Source organism: Oncorhynchus mykiss, chromosome 25 (genome assembly GCF_013265735.2).
Source record: "Oncorhynchus mykiss isolate Arlee chromosome 25, USDA_OmykA_1.1, whole genome shotgun sequence".
NCBI lineage: Eukaryota > Metazoa > Chordata > Actinopteri > Salmoniformes > Salmonidae > Oncorhynchus > Oncorhynchus mykiss.
In genome coordinates, this window is record NC_048589.1 from 19,976,822 (window position 1) to 20,001,995 (window position 25,174).

Below are 25,174 nucleotides of genomic sequence, written 5' to 3' on the forward strand. Positions count from 1 at the left end.
ATCATGGGAAATATAATTACTGTAATGATTAGAGGATTTTGTAATACTTCCTCTGTTTTACCTTAACACCCTCCCCCTCACACACACGCACACACACACACACACACACACGCACGCACACGCACACGCACACGCACGCACACACACACACACACACACACACACACACACGCACACACACGGAAGGGAAACAGTAACAAAAATAGAGAGTTTCATTGGAGGGTTTTAATCATGGTTTATGGGCCAGTAAAGTTTTTAAAAGCAGTCAGTTTGTCTCCATGTCTGGGGCCAAATGTCGGCATAACCATCTCTACCATCTTAGAGCATGGAGCTAGCTGAAGGAGAAATAATTATATTACTGGAATGACTTTGTGTTGTTGTTTTCTTTTTCATTTTACACTGGGGCAATCCTCATTCACTAGCTCTCCTGTATGATGATGCATGTATCAGGTAGCGCAGCTGTGCCGTCCTCCTAGCCATATCACCACAGAACAGTTACTGAGTCAATCAGGGCTATCCAAACATGACCATGCACATTACATATCGCCGCTGCAGACAGAGACTAAGGACAAGGTACATACACCTAGTAAATCCCTTATTGGGATTTCCTCAATAATCTATTCTCTGACCATTCTCATTAGCTGTGTAGTGACAGTGTTAATTCCAATGAAAAGTGTCCCAAAATACCTGCCGATATATGAGCTTTAACTACACAAAGACAATAGTCCAGCCCTGCAGCTTTAGCTTGATGGTATTGATGGATGTCAGGAACTGACATAGGTATCTTTTGTGTATCACATGGTATATTCTAGATTGACAATGGAAAAGACACATTGTACAATGTCTTGTTATAAATATATATATATCTGAAGAGGACTGTGACATATTTTTCCCTTTAAGAAAACATTGAGGCAAAGAGAACAAGGTTTCGTATTCCTGAATTAATGAATTTAGAACTCATACTTTTTTTAAAGGATATTTTACATACAAACATACTGCATTGAACCCTTTCTTTAAAGTACTAGTTAAATATTAGCTATAGGCCAATACTTTTATCGGAAGAGACTCATCATTGTGTAGGATTTGTCTACATGTAATTACACCAAGACTTTAAAAATTATTGAAAAGGCTTCCTAAATGGCTTTAGTTCCATAACACATCAATGGTAGCATCTGTGCATGTGTGTGTGCATGTGTGTGTGTGTGTGTGTGTGTGTGTGTATGTGTGTGCAGTGTTTGTGTGTGCATCTGTGCGTGCATGTGTGCATGTCTGTGTGTGTTTATTAGGTCTCTGTGTGATTGAGAGCAAGGTCAAAGAGACATAAGGGGGGGTTGCTACCATACCGTACCATGCTCAAGACCATGCTCAAGACCATACCCACACATACGGACACCATATCGAAATGATCAAATGGACTGCATAGTGTTGCTTGCTACCCCATTTGCGGTCCCCTTCTCTCTTTGTGATATACAGACGTGCACTGTGAAGGAGGGCGGGGGACGTCTAACCTCCCCCTGTTCTAAAATGAAATGAATCGACTCTTATTTATTTACTGCATGTTTTGCACTCATTCCATAACACTGTAAATTACCTGCATGGTCAAGGCTCCTTTCTCAGGCAAGGAGAGAAGGGAGGAAAGGACATCAAATATGTCATCTATATGGTATTTCATTCAGGAATCACATAGGATCTGTCAATTTCCATATATCATGGTTTATAAGTCATATTTTAAATACAAAATCCCGTTTATGAATATAAATGTTTGAATTAGGAGCGGACATATGTGCTCTAAGAGGTACAATATGCCTGTAGGCTCCAGACAATGTACCAAGCCAATATTTGTAAGATTTCTATGTCTCGTAAGAGGATAAGGAACGGGTGATTTCCATCCTATATTTTAGGCAGTTGATCACGATCATCTATTTCATCTTAGTTCAAATGTATTCTTATCCTCTCCTTACATGTTTGACACTTAAACCTCCTCAAATACAAATGGTAGGAAATGTAAGTAAATATATTCTAAGATACTATACTTTTTGACTTTGACATGCAATATTTTCACCCTCCTTTTTGTACACAAAGGAAATCTGAGCAGCAGCACACAGTACTTTTATTTTGCTAAAATCGCCTTCAAATGTTTTGTTTGATATCAGAAACAAAAAGGCATTGGGAAGAGAGGAGGGGGACCAGAGAGAATGAGACTGAGCGGGTTAAGGGAAAGGGAGGATAGAGAGTATGTATGTGTGTTTGCAGAAAGAATTCCTCAGCAGCCAGGGCTATTCTCCTGGGATTGGACCTGGTCTCTCCCTGTTCGCCAGAATAAGCAGGGGCCTCCTCCATTATGGCATACAAGTGCCTTTCCTTTAAGGCCAGGGGAGATTTCTAACCTTTGGTTGACATGCAGAAAAGGTCACGTTCATCCCTGGCTTCTCCCCGTAATTTACTCCTAACCATTTTACTCTCTGGCTGGGGCTCTGAGGGAGGCTGAACTCTGCCTGCAAGTCCCACTGAAACTGAAGAAACTAAAATCCCCACAACTGCCACTGAGAGAGTCATATGGTCACAACAAACACATGCATGAGCAGGTGATATTCTGTATATCTCAAAATAAATATATGAGAACAATGCAAAGATCTTGCTGAGTAATGTTTGGTTCTAATTTGCTTAATTAAAATGTGTTTATATATAGGGTTTATACACAAAGCATGTAATTAAGTACGATATTTCATTTAAACAAACCCTTTGCATATTTAAATTGAAAACATATGAATACATGTTTAATTTGGGTTTTGGGTAATGGTGAAAATATTATAATTCATTTTCATCTGAAAATACAATGGAAGAGACAAAAAATATTGTTACAAATATTGTATTACAAGGAAAACACGAATGACAATACTATACTACAATTAGCACGTAATATGCTCACGTGTGCTTGCACACATTCATCAAACTAATGTCTTTATCTAGCTGTAAGTGTACACATTTACAGTAGTGGTCTTTAATGCCAGGGTGATTGTGTTCAATTCCTGTGAAGTGAGCACACACTCTTGTGTAACTGAGTTTTTCTCCATTTGATGGACTGATTCATGTTTATCTGATCTCCTTATCTACCATCATTATTTCCAAACCAGTGGCTAAATTGGAAAAGCCCATAACAACGTGTGAATACATGGCAGAGGCAATAAAATAGAACAGAAGGAGGAGAAGGCCCACCACACAGCAGAGCTTTGCTTTGGCAGTAGAAGATAGACTACACAGATAGCAGGGATATTTCTACTCCCCCACAGCACCATTGAACCACACAAATAAAGATGCAGCCAGCCATATAAATCTCAAAGGAAAGATCAACACTTCAGGTGGGGTTATCTGGTGTGTGTTTGTGTGTGTGTGCGTGTGTGTGTATGTGTGTTTGCGCCTCAATTGTTATTGTTTTAGATAATAAATAATAAAAGGTGCATTTTTATGCAGTGATTTTGTGCTGTGCACTTCCGTTTTAGTGGGCCAGTGGAGTCCCTGCTATATGGACATGTGTGGTAGCCTGCTTCTCTCTTATGAGGCCTGTTTCCCCCTCTGTCTGCTCCCTGAGGACCATTGCTCAGGGGATTTTTAGGGATCACTTCATTTCTGTGGTATTGATCAGCTCAAATGACAGGGCCATTCAGGCAGCTCTCTCCAATTGGTGTGAATGACCTCAGTGAACGCTCTATCCAGAAACCATATCAGCTCACAGGATGCACTCGACTGGTGTGGCACTTTTGAAATACAGGCTCCAGAATGGGCTATGTTTTCAATTGAGTGTAGTCACACGCACACCGTCTCTCTGTGTGTGGGACTATGCGTGTGTGTGTGTGTGTGTATGCATCTGTGTGTGTATGTGTGTGTGTTTGCCTGTGACACCTGAGTGGATATTCAGGAACACAGTCCTGGATGCTGGTTCATTGAGGGACATGAGGTATGCACAACAGCTTGACCCCCCTGCTTCCCATGCATTAAATGGAGAGCAGAGTAGATGTGTAACCTGATAAATGCACTTAAAACAGTGAAGATGGACAGAGAGTGGAGGAAATCTCAGACGGGCTGTAGCCCAGTCTGCCTGCTAGGCAGTTAGAGGCTATTGATTAGCCCCACAGAGTCCAAAGGAGGGCCAGAGGTGTTGGCTTCGTGGATCGTCTTATGCTTGAGTAACAGGTATAGCGATTCACCAAAATGAGCGATTCACCAAAATCTTGACAATGAGAAAATGTTATCTTTTTTAGGTTAGATATTATTTTATGTATTCCACTGCAGTATATGAGATGAATCAGATACAAGGTACACCTGAGGGGCTCTGTACAGCATGTGTACAGCATATTGGGCTACAAATGGGTGATGGTGGAGCAAGTGTTTATTCAGGCACAGTGGATGGAGCCATGCCAGACCAAAAGGGCAGGGGGATCTAGTGGTCCAGGACTGGTCAATCTTGATGGTGAGCTTTTTCCCTGAAAAGAGGACGCTATATTTAACACAATACTACAGTAGTTGACCCTACTTTACGAGGTACATTTTGCAGTGACGTAACAGTTCTCTGTACATTGTGCTGTCGGAGACACTAATACCCTCAGGTTGTGAAATATGTCCCACTCCTGTTATCACAAATGGAGCAATAAATAAACACACAAAAACCAGTCTGACAGTAAGATCAACCGTATCGTACAGAGCAGCTGAGGACTCATATGAAGAGTAAGAGGAAGCGAGAGGAATAAAGAAAATTAGACAGGGTGAGGGGAGACTGAGAGAACGAGGGAGAGAGATAAAGAGAGAGAGGGAGGAGGGGAGAGGAAGAGAGAGAGCGAGAGATGGTGGCCCATGCTCTATATCTGTGCCACAAGTTCTCCTGGGTATTTGCGTGCTCCGTTTACATCCTAAGTGTAATTTGAGCCTTTGGTTGATGCAAAGTGTGTGCAGCAGGTCTGTTCAAATCCAATCACTCACACTGACGTGTAATCCTTTCCCTCCCCATCATCAGTATTGTAATGAATAATGAAACACACTTAAGCAATACACAGCCGTCATACACCTGCGATGGAGATTGCATTCTGATGAGATGCGTGGTAGACCTAATGAAAGGTGTTTTTACTTGTCAATGGCTGGCTGGATGTAAAGCTGACTGTTATCAGTTGAGAGGGAACCGTACAGCTTGGGATATCTGGAGAGCCTGGAGGATCCTCGTGTAGCATGAAAATACCATTACTCTTAATGTACCCATTACATCTCAGATATGTACACAGTATGTGTAGGAGCTACCAGACCCCATGGCAACAGAGAGAATACACCCCCTTCTTTTCTTTCCATTCTTCCTTCAGTCAACCTAAAGCCACCATCACAACCGGCACTGTCTGGTGTCTTCTAACACTGTAGTTTCAACATGGAGGATTATTACAATTAATTGGTTAGCGAGACATTATTTCAAAAAAGGAAATTGCCTCTTATAATTATATAGAGCAGGGAATACTCAAGTCCCAGGAATCTCAGCTTCCTGAAATGATGGATCCATCTCCCCTCCCCTCCACCACCCCGTCTCCCATTCCAGCCCCCCCCCCCCCCCCCCCAGTAGTGCTAGCGTGTCTGCCAGTTTTCTGTGACGGATGCATTTTCTATGGTTCACATCCACAGCTCCTGGTCTGGCTCAGTGGAGGCTGGGGCTGTTAGCTCATCTGCCCGTCGCCGGTGGCCTGTCCGGTATCTGCTGGGACTGCTGCTCTCTGCTCTCACGCTCTTCAACTCACAGCATTAAGTCAATCACAATCTGAGTGTCTGTAAACCCTGTGGACGAGCAGCATGCTAGTGTCTCTGCAGATGAGGTAAATACAATGAGGGGAGGATGGCGTTAGGGTTCAGGTTACAAACTGAATGAGTAAGTAGCCTAGACGTGACAGAGTAAAACATGGATGAAGGCCAAATGTCATACAGCAAATGGTTGATACATAGAAATAAATGTATTCTGTCTGATCCTCTTTCTGAGTCTAATGATATTATTAATAAAGATGAGCCCTTATCTTCACAAATGTGACTTTATAAATGCACTATTTCTCAATACCACTATGTGATTATTATGATATATATATTTTTACCTTTATTTAACTAGGCAAGTCAGTTAAGAACAAATTGTTATTTCAACGACGGCCTGCCCCGGCCAAACCCGGGCGACACTTGGCCAATTTTGCGCCGCCCTATGGGACTCCAAATCGCAGCCGGATGAGATACAGCCTGGATTCAATCCCGGGGCTGTAGTGACGCCTCTTGCACTGAGATGCAGTGCCTTAGACCGCTGCGCCACTCGGGAGGTTTGCTTGGGATCTTTTAACATCACAACATAATCACCAGTGTAGTGGGATAAGAAATGAATCACAGACTTCTGGGAGTTATTTAATTATTTGTTCCTTTTAGGAAATCAAAACATAAAAGTTACACAGATATTGATGATTTAACAATCTGAGATAACAATGTACACTGTTGCCAAATGATATAATTCACACCATAAATATTTATATGTAGGAGCAGGAAATAATTTAAAGTACCTGTTCCTTACTGCAATTTTATCATCAAGGGACCAATTCTGACACAGTGATGTTAATAAAAACATGGACCCGCTTCATAACCAAAATGGGTGTCACACCCATTAATGGCCAACTCATGTGGTCAACTTTAAGCATGCTGTACCTTTACAAACAGATATATAGATGGTAAGAGACAACTGGTGACTACAATTACAAATATCTTGGCAGGAGCATTTCTAGACAATAAATCTTTGATAGAAACATGGACGGCTCAGGTATGTTTCAATACAGTCTTGATGACGAGGATGAAGAGTAAGTCTTGAAATCAAAAGTATCGACAATAGTGATGAGGTAGTAGTCAGCAGGACGCTGCATACCATACTTTATTTTGAACTGCTGTAACTCGGCAACCTACTGTATAGGCTACTGTCCAGTAACTATTGACATTCAGATATATACACATTATATAGAACCAGGGTTTGAATGTAAGATGTGAAGCATTGAGAGGAAGTGCCTGGAGTTTACGTTGCATCGTGTTGGGTGTGAATTTTGCATCGTTACAAAAAGTTTTTAGGCTAAACTGTTTGATGTGTGTAATCTGTACTTGTCCATTAAAACACTTGTATTTTACAGCCGAGCAAAGAAAATATAGTTGTGATATTTATTTTTGATTAGAGGTATTTTGAGTAATATTGAAAAGATAATCAAATTGTCCCAAATCTTAGTAAAAGCATGCTTTCAGCATGGTTTCAGTCAGAATTGGTCCTTGTATTGCACAACAGTAAAATAACTCACGTTACATTGTCCCCTTCTAAAGTGGAGCCTGTTAAGTAGACAGCGGCTAGTTCAAGTTGGATGATTAGGTGCTGGGGTGTGTAGTCAACCTCCATTAAGTGGCCAATCAGGCTGCAGTAAAAGAGGGTGCTGCTGGATTAACACTGGCCAATGATATTACAAGCAGAGTGGCGACCATCCCGTCTGCAATGTCAGGGATTCATTTGATCACAGTATCATATTGTGACGGTACCACAATTTATCACTTCACATAAATCACATCAGTACTATAATCATCCACCTCCCACCACATTCTCTCCCTTTGAGAACAAAGAGCAGCATGAGTCTACAGTACTGAACTACAGGTCCCAGCATGCACCATGGAGGACAACCTGCCTACACACAGAGAGAATGGAGCCCCTCTACTCACTTTCCCACCAGAGATCACACCTTGTATAGACACACTGTGGGACTGGTGCTACCCTTTGAAACGTGCTGACACTTTGTAGTCTGCATGGCTTCTCACAAGAGGAGCACCTTGGGGGGGGGGGGGGGGGGGGGGGGTGAATTGCTGTCTTTAAGAATGCCTGTCTGTCTCCGGGCCTATTGGGAGGTGTTAGACCACAGCTACTGTGTGAACATGGAGTCAAGCAGCGCTCCACGTGTCTACTGTACTCCTGGAGGGAGGCAGAGCAGCACAGCAGAGAGCAGGCAGACAGCTACAGCAATAACCTCCTTCTGGGTTAAAAATACCCCCAGTCAGTGTGAAGCTCTAGCTACCAACACATCACTGCACTGCACCTGCCATTCACCTCCGTTTGGATGGAGATCCACAAAGGCAGCCCCAGCTATAAAAAGACCGGCAGCTTCTTAAATGGTGATAGCAGATGCTGGGTACCTTGCGCCCTGTGTGTGGGAGGATTCTGCCATGGGCTTAAAGGACCGTAAATAGAGTGTTTGACATATGGGCCTCTGATTGTTTGAACATGGAATCTCCTGGACTTCTGCCACTCAGCATAAATCCTTTGATACCTCCGCCCCAAACCCACTCATCATCTTTCACCCTGCCCAAATCAGGTCATTCGCTCAGTTGCCAAGAGGCAATTTCCATCGGCTTGAACAATGACCAAATGTGGGGTTTGAGATAGAGCACCATTGACAACAACATCTGCAGAGGAGAAACATCTACATTGGCGGGACACATACTCACACACATATGGGCCTTATAGTGACAGACAGACAGCAGCATTGTGAAGGAGAGGGTAGTGGAGGTTTAACATGGCTTGGCCACGGCACGGCTCCCTTTATTGCTGAGTTACTACAGAATAATACGACTGACTACCTGCCTACGCTAGTTTGGTTAAACATGTCATGTGACCAGTTTGTCTTCTTCCTGTCTGAGACAGACCCATATCACACGGCTCACTGCTCTGAAGAGGTATATTCAAGGGCATTTAGATCAATAGAGCTCACATTTAGGTAACAGTTTTTATTCTTTCTTTCTTTCTTTTTTTTCCCCAAGAAAAAGAATGAGAGAAAATGGCCGTCGGGTTTACCAGAATTAACTGTACACTCAGTTTTCCATTATTAATAAATATATACATGTCCTGGTCAAGTCCAGGAGGTGAAATAACTGTCTGACAAGTGAGGCTGTTCATAGTGGTTGCCATGTGTGTTGTCATCAGAACACATTTGGAGATGTCTTGAGGTTCTGACTAGAAACCATGTTAATTAAGAGCCTGCAATTATTCCTTCTGAAGATATAGAGAGAGGGGGAGATCCTTCACATACAGTATGACCACAGACCATAAACAAAACAAAATTATTACTGTACATAGTATTTCTTATATATTTTAAATTAATCTGCATCATTTTATATTTATACTTATAACCAAGTTTTGCATTTGTTCTTCTTTATTTTTATTTTTTTTAATGTCTGGGGCCCGAGGGGGTGGAGAACAAGAGAGGTCAGTCTGTCTCCTGTCTCAGTCAGCAGGGTGTCCCTCTCCTGTCCTGAGTCCCTTCTGTCCATATCTCTCTGTCTGCATTGCCCTGTCCCCATCGCCTTCACAGGGGGCACCTGCTCCTCCATCAGACCTTGGCCTCCAGCATCTCCAGGAAGAGTTTGTGCATGGGCACCTTGCCCTGCACTTTGATGCTGTAAAAGTGCTGCACGGCCTTGGTGGCGGTCTGGCGCAGCAGGGGCAGGGTCATGAGCAGCTTGCCTGCCCGCCGGGGGTCCTCCTGGTGTTGGCTGCTTTCGTAGTCCTGAAGAGCCTCGTGGAGCGCATCCTGGAGCTTCTGCACCGCCTCCACGTCCTCTATATGCATGGAGTCTGGAGAGGAGAGGGAGGGACAGGGTCAGTGAGAGAGGGCTCTTCAACATGAGTCTTATGTTAATATCTTCAGAGATATAATGACAACACAAACCATTGCTCGATATATTGAAATGTAAAATAGTTCTGTAAACAGTACCACATCATCTCAATTGTATTTTTACTAAAGTAAAACATGGCTGGGCTGGGCCTACTGATCTCTCAGTGGAGTCAGCTATGGGACACGTAATCAGCATAATTAACACTGTGACAAGATAAACAACAGAATGTAAAGAAAAACACAAAGCTTAATGTCTTTTTTTTTGCCTGGCGCCCTGGGTTTGATTTTCATATGGCCTTTGACCAATGAGACTGAAAATCAATGTAATCCTGCTGATTCCTGGAGCACGCAATGGAATGAATAGCAGCCAAACCCCAGTGAATGATCACAGATTAAACACCCCACTGTTCCAAAGGACAGCTCCGGAATAGACTGTTTTCTTATAAACACTCTGGGAATTGGACGGTGTAAACTAGCTTCAATAAAGAAATTATACTTCCTTCACATTTTGATTAATTTCCTCCCTCCTCTCCCACAGAAACATCTAGATCAAATAATGAGTGGAATGAAAGTATATACTATTGTACATTTGATTACATTATCATGGGACTGTCAGTGCTTAAGCTAGCTGGAAACCATATTTTGACTGATTGATTATCATACAAAATGTATTCTATCAATTCTGATCCAACCTGTGTAACTAAATGTATGTATGTAGGCCTACTGTAACAGTGAAACTGAATCAACAACAACCACCATGTGTCTCATATGGACTCTGTAGCGCACATCCTCCCTGACCTTCTTTCAGTCTCAGAGGCGGGTTCTCTCTCTGACTCATTGCAGTCTCTCTCTCTCTCTCTCTGGTGTGCCCTGGTGTACTGCATTGTTCACGACTACTTTTACTGCATGTGTGGAATGTTTCACCACTTTTAATTTCTCACTCTCTCCCTCTCTGCCTCCCACTCTCTCTTTGCCTCACCCCTCTCTCTCTCTCTCTCTCTCCCTCCCTCTCTGCCTCCCACTCTTTCTTTGCCTCACCTCTCTCTCTCTCTCTCTCTCTCTCTCTCTCTCTCTCCCTCTCTGCCTCCCACTCTCTCTTTGCCTGACCCCTCTCTCTCTCTCTCTCTCTCTCTCTCCCTCCCTCTCTGCCTCCCACTCTCTCTTTGCCTCACCTCTCTCTCTCTCTCTCTCCCTCTCTGCCTCCCACTCTCTCTTTGCCTCACCCCTCTCTCTCTCTCTCTCTCTCTCTCTCTCTCCCTCTCTGCCTCCCACTCTCTCTTTGCCTCACCCCCTCTCTCTCTCTCTCTCTCTCTCTCTCTCTGCCTCCCACTCTCTCTTTGCCTCACCCCCCCCCTCTCTCTCTCTCTCTCTCTCTCTCTCTCTCTCTCTCTCTCTCTCTCTCTCTCTCTCTCTCTCAGGGATAGACTGGGGTTGTGGTTATCTCAGTGGTTAACCAGTGTCTGGTACTCGTGAGACAGTGTGTCATTGGTCGCCTGACTCATCTCACCTTGGTGGTGCATATTTCACCACACGGGACAATAAAAGGCAAACAGATTTCAGACTTCATCCTAAATTCATTGACTGGAACAACTGTAAGCCCAAGACCTTGAGACATTTCTCACCCCGACGCTTTCCAATCCACAGCGGTAAAAGGAAGTAGGTCGTGAGAGGGGGGGGGGGGCAGAATAGATGAACAAAAGGGAAAATCACCAGGAACTCAGAGAGCTAACTGACTACTGTATCTCCTGTTTGTGTCAAACAGGATCAGTCAGTGATAAACAAGATATTAGGAAATATAGACATGTCAATGCACTGACAAATTATTAGCAATTAAATGCATTTTAATTACAGTGATAAATCATAGAACTAATACATGTATCAGAGACATTAGTGTGTGTGTGTGTTTGATATTTGAGCCATTACAGTGATCTGATCCCAAGAGTGAGTGACCATAGGGGACAAAGGCCAGAGCGAGTGAGCATAGGGGACAAAGGCCAGAGTGAGTGAGCATAGGGGACAAAGGCCAGAGTGAGTGAGCATAGGGGACAAAGGCCAGAGTGAGTGAGCATAGGGGACAAAGGCCAGAGTGAGTGAGCATAGGGGACAAAGGTCTCAGGGTGAAGTGCAGGCAAGAAGGGAAGCAAAAGAGAACAATAGAGAGAGAGAGAGGGGTAGATAGAGAGTGAGAGAGATATAGAGAGAGGGATATATATATATATATATATATATATATATATAGAGAGAGAGAGAGAGAGAGAGAGATTGATAGAGATAGAGAGGGATAGAGTGAGATAGATATTGAGGGAGAGAGAGGGGGGTTAGATAGAGAGTGAGAGAGAGATAGAGAGAGGGATATATATACATAGAGAGAGAGAGATTGATAGAGAGAGAGGGGGATAGAGTGAGATAGATATTGAGAGAGAGAGAGAGAGAGAGAGAGAGTGGGAGAGAGAGAGAGGGGGAGAGGGAGAGGGAGAGAGAGAGAGAGGGGGGGGGGGGGGGGGAGAGAGAGGGGGGAGAGGGATAGAGAGAGAGGGAGTGAGATAGAGAGATAGAGAAAGAGAGAGGGAGAGAGGGATTGAGAGAGAGAGAGAGAGAGAGAGAGAGAGAGAGAGCAGCATGTAGGCTTTGGAGGAGGGGATGGTTTTAAAAAAACAACTTTGAAGAAACAATTTCCTTGCAATCCATCAGAGAGCCCACGTCGATCCCATTGATAAACTGCTAATTACAAAATCAATCGCTATGAATTTTCACAGCTGTCAGACAGAGGGGCTCCCGGGAGAGAAATCTCACAGAGACCTTGCTCAAACGTTCCGGACGCCCCCTCCCCACCCTGACACAAGGCCTCACTCCCTCCCCCGCCTTCCACACCTCACCTGCCCCACCCCCAACAAAGCTCTGCCGTGTGAAAGCAAAGCCCACCATCAGCATTTTCATTTGTCAGCCTGACAAAAAAAGAGAGAGCACGCCCGTGGCCCAGCCAGGCATTGATCAGAGAGGGACAAGCCCTGCCTTCTCAAAAGCAGCCTGTCGATATGAGTGTACCGTCTTTGCATTGGAACAAACGAGACCCATCACTCCCTGATACTCATTCCGTTCGACTTAACACATTTTATTGACAGGCCTTGTGCTCCTAATGAAATGCTAAATTTATCTCCCATGGCTGGCGTGCCCTGCAGCTACTGTTATGGAGATAGCGAGGGACGGATGGAGAAATATCACAACATGGAAGGATTTCAATTAAAAGCTCAGTCCTTCCCTCCTCCCCTCCTTCCCTATCTCTCTCACTCCAAACTAAAGGGTAAAGTCAACAACTACTTTAAACACTGACATGACATGTTGGTCATAGATATAGAAATGTAAACTTAACATATTAAATTCATATATATTAATGTAATGGGGAATATTAACAAATACAAATGATGAACAATTGTTATCACGAGTAAGATAATATTCCAATATGAAATTTTAAGCAGTTTTCTGGATTTGTGCAATGTAAATAGAATTTTAGTTTTTAAATTTAAAAGAACCCCATAAAGAACACTAAAATCATTTTTGATGTGGTGGCAAAAGTGTTTTCAAAATTCAGAACAAATGTAATAGTAATAGTTTCTTCATTTGAAACTAACACTTGCTCTAGATTTGATATATGAACGTTTTTTGAGATTAATTAAATGTGTCCTAAAATGTATAAATACTGGATTTATTCATAAAATTACAATAAAAAGTTTTTTTAAAGTCCCAATTATTATTACTGACTACATGTGTATATTGCTTGTGATTACCCATTTTACAATATCCTATTGTCCATAAAATACTGAAAATTCATACTGTGATTTTCAAAACATATCTTTTGTTTGTTGCAAAAATACAATATCACCTTAAATTAGGAATTTTATATTTATATTTTTAATGATTTTGTTATTTTTGTACCTTTTTTAACTACATTAGGCAAGTCAGTTAATAACAAATTCTTATTTACAACGATGGCCTGGGATTAAAAAAATATAGGAAAAAACAAACATCCTGACAAAAGAGACACCATAACACTACATAAAGAGAGACCTAAGACAACAACATAGGATGGCAGAAACACATAACAACACAGCATGGTAGCAACACAACATGACAACAACATGGTAGCAACACAACATGGCAGCAGCACAGCATGGTAGCAGCACAAAACATGGCACAAACATTATTGGGCACAGACAACAGCACAAAGGGCAAGAAGGTAGAGACAACAATTCATCACGCGACAAAGTCACAACTGTCAGTAATAGTGCAATGATTTAGTCTTTGAATGAAGAGACGGAGATAAGAGCTGTCCAGTTTGAGTGTTTTTTGCAGCTCGTTCCAGTTGCTAGGTGCAGCGAACTGAAAAGAGGAGCGACCCAGGGATGTGTGTGCTTTGGGGACCTTTAACAGAATGTGACTGGCAGAATGGGTGTTGTATGTGGAAGATGAGGGCTGCAGTAGGTTGCATACCAGAGAGAATACTATAGACATCAAGACATCAAGAAAGCCATTCAGTAGATTATTGACAAGTTTTTCCAACACTTTTGATAACAGGGCAAAATAGAAACTGGCCTATAATAGTTAGGATCAGCTTCATCTTGACCCTTTAAGTAACGGACACTTCGTGACTGCCTTCCAAGCAATGGGAACCTCCCCAGAGAGGAGGGACAGGTTAAAAAGGTTAGAGATAGGCTTGGCGATGATAGGGGCAGCAACCTTAAAGAAGAAAGGGTCTAAACCATGTTTTTTTGCAGTCAAGTTTAAGGAGCTCCTTTAGCACCTCAGACTCAGTGACCGCCTGCAGGGAGAAACTTTGTAGCGGGGCAGCGGAAAAAGAGGGAGGAGCAAAGGGGCTTGTCGCATTAGAAGGCGTGGGAGATGGGGGAATGGCTGAGTTGAATAGGAATCATGACTTAATGAAGTGGTGATTAAAGAGCTCCATGTCAGTAACAACTAGAGATGCGCAATATATCAGTGAACATATCAGAATTTCTAATAGCTAAAAAAGCCAACATCGGTATCGGCCCGATATCTAGTTTAACGCCAAAGTTAAAAACCGATGTCAAAGCTACCGTGCATAACTATATAACATGACGTAATAACTCCACGCAAAATGTTGCGCTACACGTGCAACACAGCATTCCTAACCTAGCCCACAATGTCTGCTGTGTGGATCAAGCAGTCAACAAGTCGAGCAGTCATTTAAAAGAGTAAGACAATTTCAGCGAGACAACTCAAAGGCAAAATCCATTAAAGCCAAGATAATGGAATTCATTACACTTGACAATCAACCGTTCTCTATCGTGGGGGGATGTTGGTTTTCGACGACTGGTCGAGCACCGGTACACACTACCAAGTGCTCTATTTTTCAGATGTTGCCCTACTGGAGTTACACAGTAATAGCGTCACGGCTATGGAACGCCGTTTGGGTGTTTGCGTGTCAAAAAATATACAGTAGCACTGTCAAAGCTGTACAAAAAAGTTTGCAAACAAGAAAACACCGGCCACAGACGATGTGTTTACAATACCGCGTTGGTAGCTAGTTTTAGCTTGGCACCTAGCTAGCACCAATACAACCAGCCTGAAAACAATGATCAGTATAAACTGCAGTCATTTTCATTATTCTTACAAATGATTTATGAATCCTTGTAAGTAAGTATTAGCTAGGTTGCCACTTGTTGTTCTCCTACTGAAATTGAACTTCAGTTCATGAAAATAAATAGCTAGCCAGCTACTTAACCCAGCTGCCCAAAGCTAACGTTATAAGCAGCCAACTAGCGTCATTTAGCTAGTGATGGTCGACCAGACTGGGGTATGTGTTGTGAAGCTAGCCACAATAAGGATTAGGCACAATAGTGGAATATGTGGCTTGCCTTCAAAATAAAAGTATGTCATTGAAAGTGATGCAAATTAATACAAATAGTAGAATTATGCCATACTTTTATTTTGAAGGCTAACCGCAAAGTCCACTGTTGTGGCTAATCCTTATTGTGGCTAGCTTCACATTGATGGGTCCGAGCACCATTAATCAAATAAGAACTGTTTTATAAATTAGGATTAATTTAAATGATGACGCCTAGCTATATACAGTTGAAGTCAGAGGTTTACATACACCTTAGCCAAATACATTTAAACTCAGTTTTTCACAATTCCTGACATTTAATCCTCGTAAAAAATTCTGTTTTAGGTCAGTTAGGATCACCACCTTATTTTAAGAATGTGAAATGTCAGAATAGTAGTAGAGAGAATGATTTATTTTAGCTTTAATTTCTTTCATCACATTCCCAGTGGGTCAGAAGTTAACACACTCAATTAGTATTTGGTAGCATTTCCTTAACATTGTTTAACTTGGGTCAAACGTTTCGAGTAGCCTTCCACAAGCTTCCCACAATAAGGCGGGTGAATTTTGGCCAATTCCTCTCGACAGAGCTGGTGTAACTGAGTCAGGTGTGTAGGCCTCCTTGCTCGCACACACATTTTCAGTTCTGCCCACAAATTTTCTATAGGATTGAGGTCAGGGAATTGTGTTGGCCACTCCAATACCTTTGCTTCAATATATCCACATAATTTTCCTACCTCATGACGCCATCTATTTTGTGAAGTGCACCAGTCCCTCCTGCAGCAAAGCACCCCCACAACATCATGCTGCCACCACTGTGCTTCACGGTTGGGATGGTGTTCTTCGGCTTGCAAGCCTCCCCCTTTTTCCTCCAAACATAACGATGGTCATAATGGCCAAACAGTTCAATTTTTGCTTCATCAGACCAGAGGACATTTCTCCAAAAAGTATGATCTTTGTTCGCATGTGCAGTTGCAAACAGCACTCTGGCATATTTATGGCGGTTTTGGAGCAGTGGCTCCTTCCTTGCTGAGTGGCCTTTCAGGTTATGTTGATATAGGACTCGTTTTACTGTGGATATAGATACGTTTGTATCTGTTTCCTCCAGCATCTTCACAAGGTCCTTTGCTGTTGTTCTGGGATTGATTTGCACTTTTCGCTCCAAAGTACGTTCATCTCTAGGAGACAGAATGCGTTTCCTTCCTGAACGGTATGACAGCTGCGTGGTCCCATGGTGTTTATACTTGCGTACTATTATTTGTACAGATCAATGTGGTACCTTCCGGCATTTGGAAATTGCTCCCAAGGATGAACCAGACTTGTGAAGGTCTACAATTTTTTTCTGAGGTCTTGGCTGATTTCTTTTGATTTTCCTATGATGTCAAGCAAAGAGGCACTGAGTTTGAAGGTAGGCCTTGAAATGCCTCCACATTTAACTCAAATGATGTTAATTAGCCTATCAGAAGCTTCTAAAGCCATGACATTATTTTCTGGAATTTTCCAAGCTGTTTAAAGGCACAGTCAACTTAGTGTATGTAAACTTCTGACCCACTGGAATTGTGTTACAGTGAATTATAAGTGAAATAATGTGCCTGTAAACAATTGTGGTAAAAAATTACTTGTGTCATGCACAAAGTAGATGTCCTAACCGACTTGCCAAAACTATAGTTTGTTAACAAGAAATATGTGGAGTGGTTGAAAAACATGAATGACTCCAACCTATGTAAACTTCCGACTTCAACTGTACATCATCAACATTAAGGGACATGGGCAGCTGTGGGAAGGAGAGTTTATTCTCTAGGTCTTTTCCAGAACTTCCTGGGGTTAGATCCACAGAGAGAGAACTGCTCCTTAAAGTAACTAACTTTGGCCTTCCGGATAGCCTGAGTGCACTTATTTCTCATTTGTCTGAACGAGATCCAGTCAGCCTGAGTATGCATGTGCCTAGCCTTTCGGCAAATGCAATTCTTGAGGTGGAGTAACTCTGCCAGATCACGGTCAAACCAGGGGCTGAACCTGTTTTGAATTAAAAATGTCTTTATGGAGGCGTGTTCGTTAACAACACCACTGAAAATATAAAAAAAGAAGGTCCAAGCGTCTTCGATAGAGGTGATCAAGCTGATTCTATACCAATTTACAGAGGCCAGGTCATGAAGGAAGGCTTGCTCATTAAATATTTTTAGCAAGAGTCTATGACAAATGAGTACAGGTTGTTTCACTGAGCAGCCATTACGAACACAGGCTGTAAAACAGTGATCACTAAGGTCATTACAGAAAACACCAGACGGATAACTATCAGGATTATTTGTGAGGATAACATCAAGGAGAGCAGCCTTTTCTGGGTGTTTGGAGTCATACCTTGTGGGATTGGTAATAATCTGAGAAATATTTAGGGAGTCCCATTGCTTTAGGACTTGGTCAGGTGGTTTAAGCATGTCCCAGTTTAGGTCACCTAGCAGGACAAATTCAGACTTAGTGTAAGGGGCATTCATTGTTTACATGAATTGTTCTTTCAATATTGCATCAATTACAAATCCTTGTACAGAATGTAATATCCAGATATTCACCTATCATCCCTGTTTGCCACTTTATTTACGCTCTATACTGAGGTGGTGTATATTGTCCTACCTGAGTTGGCGAGAGCGATGGCCTTGAGGGTAACAAACTCCTCCTTCTCCACCTTCAGCTTCTTGTACTTGCGAACGAGCTGCAGGATGGACACGTAGAGGTCGAGCAGGCCCGTGAGCCGCGAGTGCTCCTCGTCCATGATGTAGTCCTCTGCATACACCAGCTCGTCCTCGTAGGGCAGCGAGCGGAACACGATGCTCAGGATCAGGATCTCCATCCAGGCGCTCTGCAGTAGGCTCATCTGGTCTGCCAGGGACAGTGTGGAGAAGCCTGAAGAGACAGAAGAGAATAGTTACCTGCACTACAATGCACTGGCACTCATATAATTTTGTGTTTGTATGTGTGTGTGTTTTATTGTGTTTTTGTATGTGTGTGTGTGTGCATGCATGCGTGTGTGTGTGAAAGAGTGGGTGTTTCCAGCTCCTGCTTTGCCCTTAAGATGAAATAGAAAACAGTGAAAAAGAATCGAATGGGCTCTTTATATTCACACTTTGTCAATAGATCAATGCAATTATCTCAAATAAAGGGTGACCTATTTAAAAGAACATCAACAAGTTAACAACGCCACTCTGATTATTTTAATCAAAACACTGTGAAGCCGAAGATGTACTGTCCACTTTCAAGGTCTTTTCTCATGGACAGATCTGATCAGTAACCAAAACATGAGTTGTTGGTTTCACCCCGGCTGACTACACTACATGCCACGGCACATGTTAGCAGGAGAGGTGTTTAATTTTAAATGCACTCTGGAAGGTCCTCTCTGAAATGAGTGTCACAGCACTCCAGTGGGCTTTACTGTAAGTGAAGACAGTAAATCGGTGCAAAGGTCTTCGAGACACAAAGCCGTCTGGTCAGCCCTTGTTTCCTGTCACACTGCTATTGGTGGGATTAGCACTGAGACAGATCCTCATTGGAAGGGTCGAGGACGTGACACACACTCAGTGCCGCACTGGGGGAGGTAATGAAAACATACACACAACACACACATGCACACTCGCTCGCACACACACACGCACACACACACACAAACACACACACACACACACACACACACACACACACACACACACACACACACACACACACACACACACACACACACACACACACACACACACACACACACACACACACACACACACACACAGCGAGGGGTCATGGGAGCCACCCTGCCCTAAAGGCCTGCTTTAAAAAAAATAAGAAAATACTGATGTTTTATTGTCACATACACCGGATAGGTGCAGAAATCCTGTCCCCGTTCCTGACAGCAGCTGGATGAAATGAAATGGTCTGGATCACTGCAATTTCCTATTCTAACATAGCAGCACCCCTTGAAAAATCTAATATATATATATATTGATATAGATATTATATAAAAAGAACAAAAATTCACAAAAGTAGTGCACTGGGCCTTTAATAGCCTTGTATTAGCGAACTGATATAGCCGATATACCCACCTACTCCCCCCCAAAATATATATATACTGATATACCACCGCAAAACAAATCGCAGCACCCCCACGCGTATGCCTTCAAACACACAGGATGCTACCTCTACATATGGACAAAGAAACAATCATCCACACAGATTCTCTGAAGATGAGGTGAGGGAATTCAGACAAATTAAAAGGAGAAAGAGGACCTGGACAGAAGAGAGGAACAGATAGCCATCTCATCTCTTTTTCCCCTTACTACCCTTCAGTGGTCAATAAACTGGGCACATCCCCTCCTCCCCCACAATCCCTCCTGTCCTGGTCTAGCGGGCCCACGGCGCCCCATTCTGAAAACATTTTAGCCCTCTCCGACGTCGCCTGCTTAAAATGATTGCTTTTACAAGTTTACTGTTGCAATACTATCTTCTCCCAGGTGATTAAGAGGTGATAGATTACAGTATTGACCAGGCCGCTCACCACACCTCCTCCAGATGTTTTCTCTTAAATATAAATGATCTCATTGGGACAGAGTCACAGGGTGATGTTTATCTCCCCAGCCCTGACACTGTGGTGGACACACACACACACACATATGGGTGAGAAAGAGGGAGAGAGGGAGAGAGAGATAGAAAGAGAAGGGGGAGAAACAGATAGAATAAAGTAGAGAGCGAAAGAGAGAGAGAGAGAGAGAGAGAGAGAGAGAGAGAGAGAGAGAGAGAGAGAGGAAAGGGGCTACCTGAGAGTTCAATTTCCCTTATCGTGGTGATGACCACAGCAGGGGAGAGCTGGAGGATACATTCATTAACAGATTGCGATCGTAATGTGAGGGCCTTCACAATGTGAAGGGGAATCAATAGTCAGTAGAATGGAGGCTGATCAAACAGAGACAGAGACAGGTGCAGTGCCCAGGGCAGGGCAGGGCAGGGCAGGGCAACCCGGGTGGCCAGGGGCATGTGAACCACAGACAGGACCAGCAAAATACAGACACTTTACCAAATCTGCTAGGAGCACATATTCATATCATTGTAGGATGAAGCCACAATTCTAGGTTAGTGCAGATTCCTGTGCAACCACACCTCAAAATGCATTATAAATCCCTGTCTGCACTGGAGTAGGCGTACCTTGCCATTAGTGAGACAGAATCTGGACTGACCGCAAGGAAATTGTCACGCAAGTGTAGACAAGGTGCAGCCTGATTGCTGCGTCAGGTTGGCATTGCAATCACAGCCCAAGCTTTGTGCACACTTTTAATGCCAAGGAGGACTCAAGCGGAACAAACACCTTGCCCTCAATGTGACAGCACAGGGAAAGAACTTGTTCTAGATTTGTACGAGAGAATGCAGAATCCCTCTGTTATACCAGACACCTCTCAGCAATATGCACACACTGAACACAGCAGCCTGCAATTACGTTTGACGCTAAAAGTCCTTGAATTGAATCTGGTGTTGTGAGATGGAGAGAAGGTGTTTTCCTCCTGCTCTGTCTCTCTCTTCAGGGCCTAAATTATGGCTCCAAATGGAATCTCGTGTCGTTGCCTTGCCGTTTTCCACTCAATTTAATCGAGTAATGAAGTGACTTGCCGACTCCGCAGGTCACATGGCACTCTGGCCGCCACGCTCCAAAGGCGGCCCGGTTAAGTGCCGTCGGAGTGGGTGATTTCCTCTAATGAAATATCAATATTTACATCTTCATTTCCACACCAGTGCCTTGGTGGGATTTGACCAAACATGACACAATATTGACCAAATCTGAAAGGCCTGTCTGTGTGGTTGAAGGCCCTTTTCCACTCGGCTGCTGAGTCCACTGGGTGAGTAAGCTAGCAGAGGGCAAGAAAGGCATTTCTGAGATCTTTATTTTTTAAATTGATTTTGATTAAGGAAGCTTTCATATAGGGAATTGTGAAGTTATGAGAGAATCGTGCTTTAACATTATAACGTTTTAATTACATTTATAATGTAGTATTTCTTTTATCCACTAAACACAAGGGAACTTCAACATACAGTTGGTTTTAGTGAATCATCTATGCTGTATCACAATTTAACCACAATGTACCTTCTCCTTACATGTGGACAAGAGGTCCCCAGGATAAATGTCTCTCCCTGGGATTACAGATGGTGACAGACAGACATGTGGTGGCTGTGAACAGGGAACATGTTCTCTTCTCGCCTCTTGTCCAGACACTGAAGACCATGACTGATTTCAACAGTAGACTAATTCACTTCATGCCGCAGCTGCGTTCTTACAAGGAGCCCTGTCCTTGGCTTGGCACAGTATAAAATCACACCAGTTTGTTGCTTGTGTTTATGGAGCTCAATAAACACGGCCACTTGAAATGGTTTCAACAACATTGACAAGCTTGGCCGGTCTCTCTAGCTGATAAAGGCAAATCTAGAATAGGGTTTCACTGCCATATTTTGTATAAATCACATATGAGAGTCATAAGACAGGAATAAATCTGTTTTCTTTGACAGATCATTTCCCTCAGCTGATCTGCTCCCTCACATTTGGCCTGACTTATCTATACTGAATTTGCATACTCAAACAATATCCCTGTCAAAACAGTCCTGTTACAGTCTCATTCCTATGTCCTCTAAGCTCTCATCTGTTAATCCTATAGAGACGAACACATGTCGAAATATGTTTTGGTTTATCTTATGATTCTTAGCTTGTTATTGTGGATACAACTGTAAAGAGCCAGTTGGGGGGAGACAAAATCCCCAACCGACATATCTCCGACATATCTCCGACATATCTCTGACATATCTCCGACATATCTCTGACATATCTCTGACATATCTCCGACATATCTCTGACATATCTCTGACATATCTCCGACATATCTCTGACATATCTCCGACATATCTCTAACATATCTCCGACATATCTCTGACATATCTCCGACATATCTCCGACATATCTCTGACATATCTCTGACATATCTCCGACATATCTCTAACATATCTCTGACATATCTCTAACATATCTCTAACATATCTCTGACATATCTCTGACATATCTCTAACATATCTCTGACATATCTCTAACATATCTCTGACATATCTCTGACATATCTCCGACATATCTCTGACATATCTCTAATATATCTCTGACATATCTCCGGCAGACCAGGCAGGCCACCCCGCGCCGGCTGCCTCTGGGTCCACCACTCGTCAGATTAATCAGGGTGGCATTTCATCTGCCAGAGCAAAGGACGGCCCAAAATTAAATGCTGAAGATTTCTGTTGAGCGGCAGTTCATATTCTATTAATTTATTATTGTTTCCCTCTCCCAGAGGGCCATTAGTACGGGTCATAAAAAGAGATGTAATTACGAGGCATGGTGGCCCCCTCCAGCTGCAGCCCCCTCGTATTTCACCCTCAATCAAACTACTGAACAGTCCGACAGAGAGAGAGAGACAGAGAGAGAGAGGCATGGAGAGAGATGGGGATTGAGGGAGAGGGATAAAAGGAAAGAGATGGAGGGAGGGATGGGGAAGGAGAGAGAGAGAGAGAGGGATGGAGGGAAAGGAAGAGAGAGAAAGATAGAGAGAGGAAGAGAGAGATGGAGAGGAATAGAGAGAGAGAGAGTAATTCTCGCTGGACAGGGGCTGATCTATCATGGCTAGCTATCAGAAGGACAAGCCAGCCCTGAAGACTTTTGCCCAACAGCAATCTCACCTCAGCCCAGTCTAGTGCTCTCCAGGCTCCAGTTCAATACTAGCCCTAAAAATCACAGAGGTCCAGCTAGCTCATCAAAGCTTTTATTTCAGAAACAGTCTTTTAAAACATCCACAAATCTACTACTTTTATTTCAGAGACAGATACATTCTTATTTAAATCATCTCAAAAATATTATTACAAGAAGCTGTGCTGTTAATGATATGTCCTGATCAGCTATACATTGGTCTTAAGGTTGATAAAACTACATTTATTTGATACCAAACAGACTGGAGCAGAAGCAAAGCCGTGTGGTCATTTTGATTCTAATGTGTGTGCAAGCCTGTGTATGTGTGTATCTATGTGAGTATTTGCGTCTGTGTGTGTGGCCATGTTAGTGGCCATGTGTGTTTGTGCATGTTTGTGCGCAAGTGTGTATTGGCGTGCTTGTGTGTGTGTGTGTGTGTGTGTGTGTGTGAGTGTGTGTGTGTGTGTAAGCTGCAGCTGACGGCAATGATTCTTCCTGAATTTACATGACAGCGCCAGGGGGACCCAATCAATAGCTGCTTGGTAATAAATTGCTGTGCTTGACATAAATAATTTACCCTGAGCCTCGGCCACACGTTCAACACACAGCTCAAGTCAGCCTGCTGCAAGCCTTCACTGGATACATAGTGCCCCACACATCACACAAACTACCCTGTCATATATGATGTTACAAATACAATTCAGTACATCTTGAATTTCAGCAGTGGAAATCGGTTTTAAAAGTCACATATAGCTGGATGATAGACAATTAATTAATTCAACTCTGTTTTGCAGGTTAAAACTATGACTAAACGGTTCAGTGCTCTCACTTTTCTGAAGAGCCAGCTATCTCTACTTTTAAGATGATAACCAGACCATTATCCCGTTGTAAGTAGCTGGGAATGGGTGATTTGACCAGCGGCCTGTGAACGTTATGAGGTTGTATAACGTTAAATACAGTAATCCCCTTGTCTTAATCTGCACCCCCTGACCCCGTGACCCCGGCTCGGGAGTATTTAGCCGTCCCAAGGGTCCCACAGCCCTCGTTTGGTGTTATATATCTCTGTTTAGCCCAAAGACCAGGAGGAATCTGACTTTAATCATTCACATAATTACACATAATTTATCTCTGCTGCCAACCAGCAACACGTCTTAATGAGGGACGGACAGCTAGCTGACAATGTCTAAAGGCACATCATCAGCTCTCTGAAGGACTTCCTCACTGCAAATTACTAATACTATTTATACCCTGCTGACGTTAACAATGTATATCAAAATATAAAATGCGTTTAATGCTCGGTTTGCTGGTAACTACTCATACAAACGGGTGACATTTTGTAGCTTGGCAACAAAACAAAACCTTCTCTGTTCCTGGTAGATGTCCCTTTCCTACTTTTAAACACCCCTGCCTGCCTCCCTGCCTCTCTCCCTGCCTGCCTGCCTCTCTCCCTGCTAGCCTCCCTGCCTCTCTCCCTGCTTCTCTCCCTGCCTGCCTCTCTCTCTCCCTCCCTGCCTGTCTCTCTCTCTCTCTCCCTCCCTGCCTGCCTCCCTGCCTCTCTCCCTCCCTGCCTGCCTCCCTGCCTCTCTCCCTGCCTCTCTCCCTGCCTCACTCCCTGCTTCTCTCCCAGCCTGCCTCCCTGCCTCTCTCCCTGTCTCTCTCCCTGCCTCTCTCCCTGCCTCTCTCCCTGTCTCTCTCCCTGCCTCTCTCCCTGCCTGCCTCCCTGCCTCTCTCCCTGCCTGCCTCCCTGCCTCTCTCCCTGCCTGCCTGCCTCTCTCCCTGCCAGCCTCCCTGCCTCTCTCCCTGCTTCTCTCCCTGCCTGCCTCTCTCTCCCTCCCTGTCTGTCTCTCTCTCTCTCCCTCCCTGCCTCTCTCCCTGCCTCCCTCC

General features: G+C 43.4%; 1 protein-coding gene across 4 annotated transcripts in view; it reads right to left on the reverse strand.

Moving 5' to 3' along the window:
• Nucleotides 1–6,401: 6,401 nt before the first annotated feature.
• The window catches only part of LOC110505541 (steroid hormone receptor ERR2), a 65,220-nt gene continuing 46,447 nt past the window's right edge, over nucleotides 6,402–25,174 (reverse strand). For all 4 annotated transcript variants that reach the window (XM_036962526.1, XM_036962525.1, XM_036962524.1 and 1 more), the window contains 2 exons: nucleotides 18,175–18,444; nucleotides 6,402–9,649 (listed from right to left, as the gene is read on the reverse strand). In XM_036962526.1, the coding sequence (XP_036818421.1) occupies nucleotides 9,405–9,649; nucleotides 18,175–18,444 (515 nt within the window). In that variant the 3' untranslated portion in view covers nucleotides 6,402–9,404. The remainder of the gene's footprint in view (nucleotides 9,650–18,174; nucleotides 18,445–25,174) is intronic.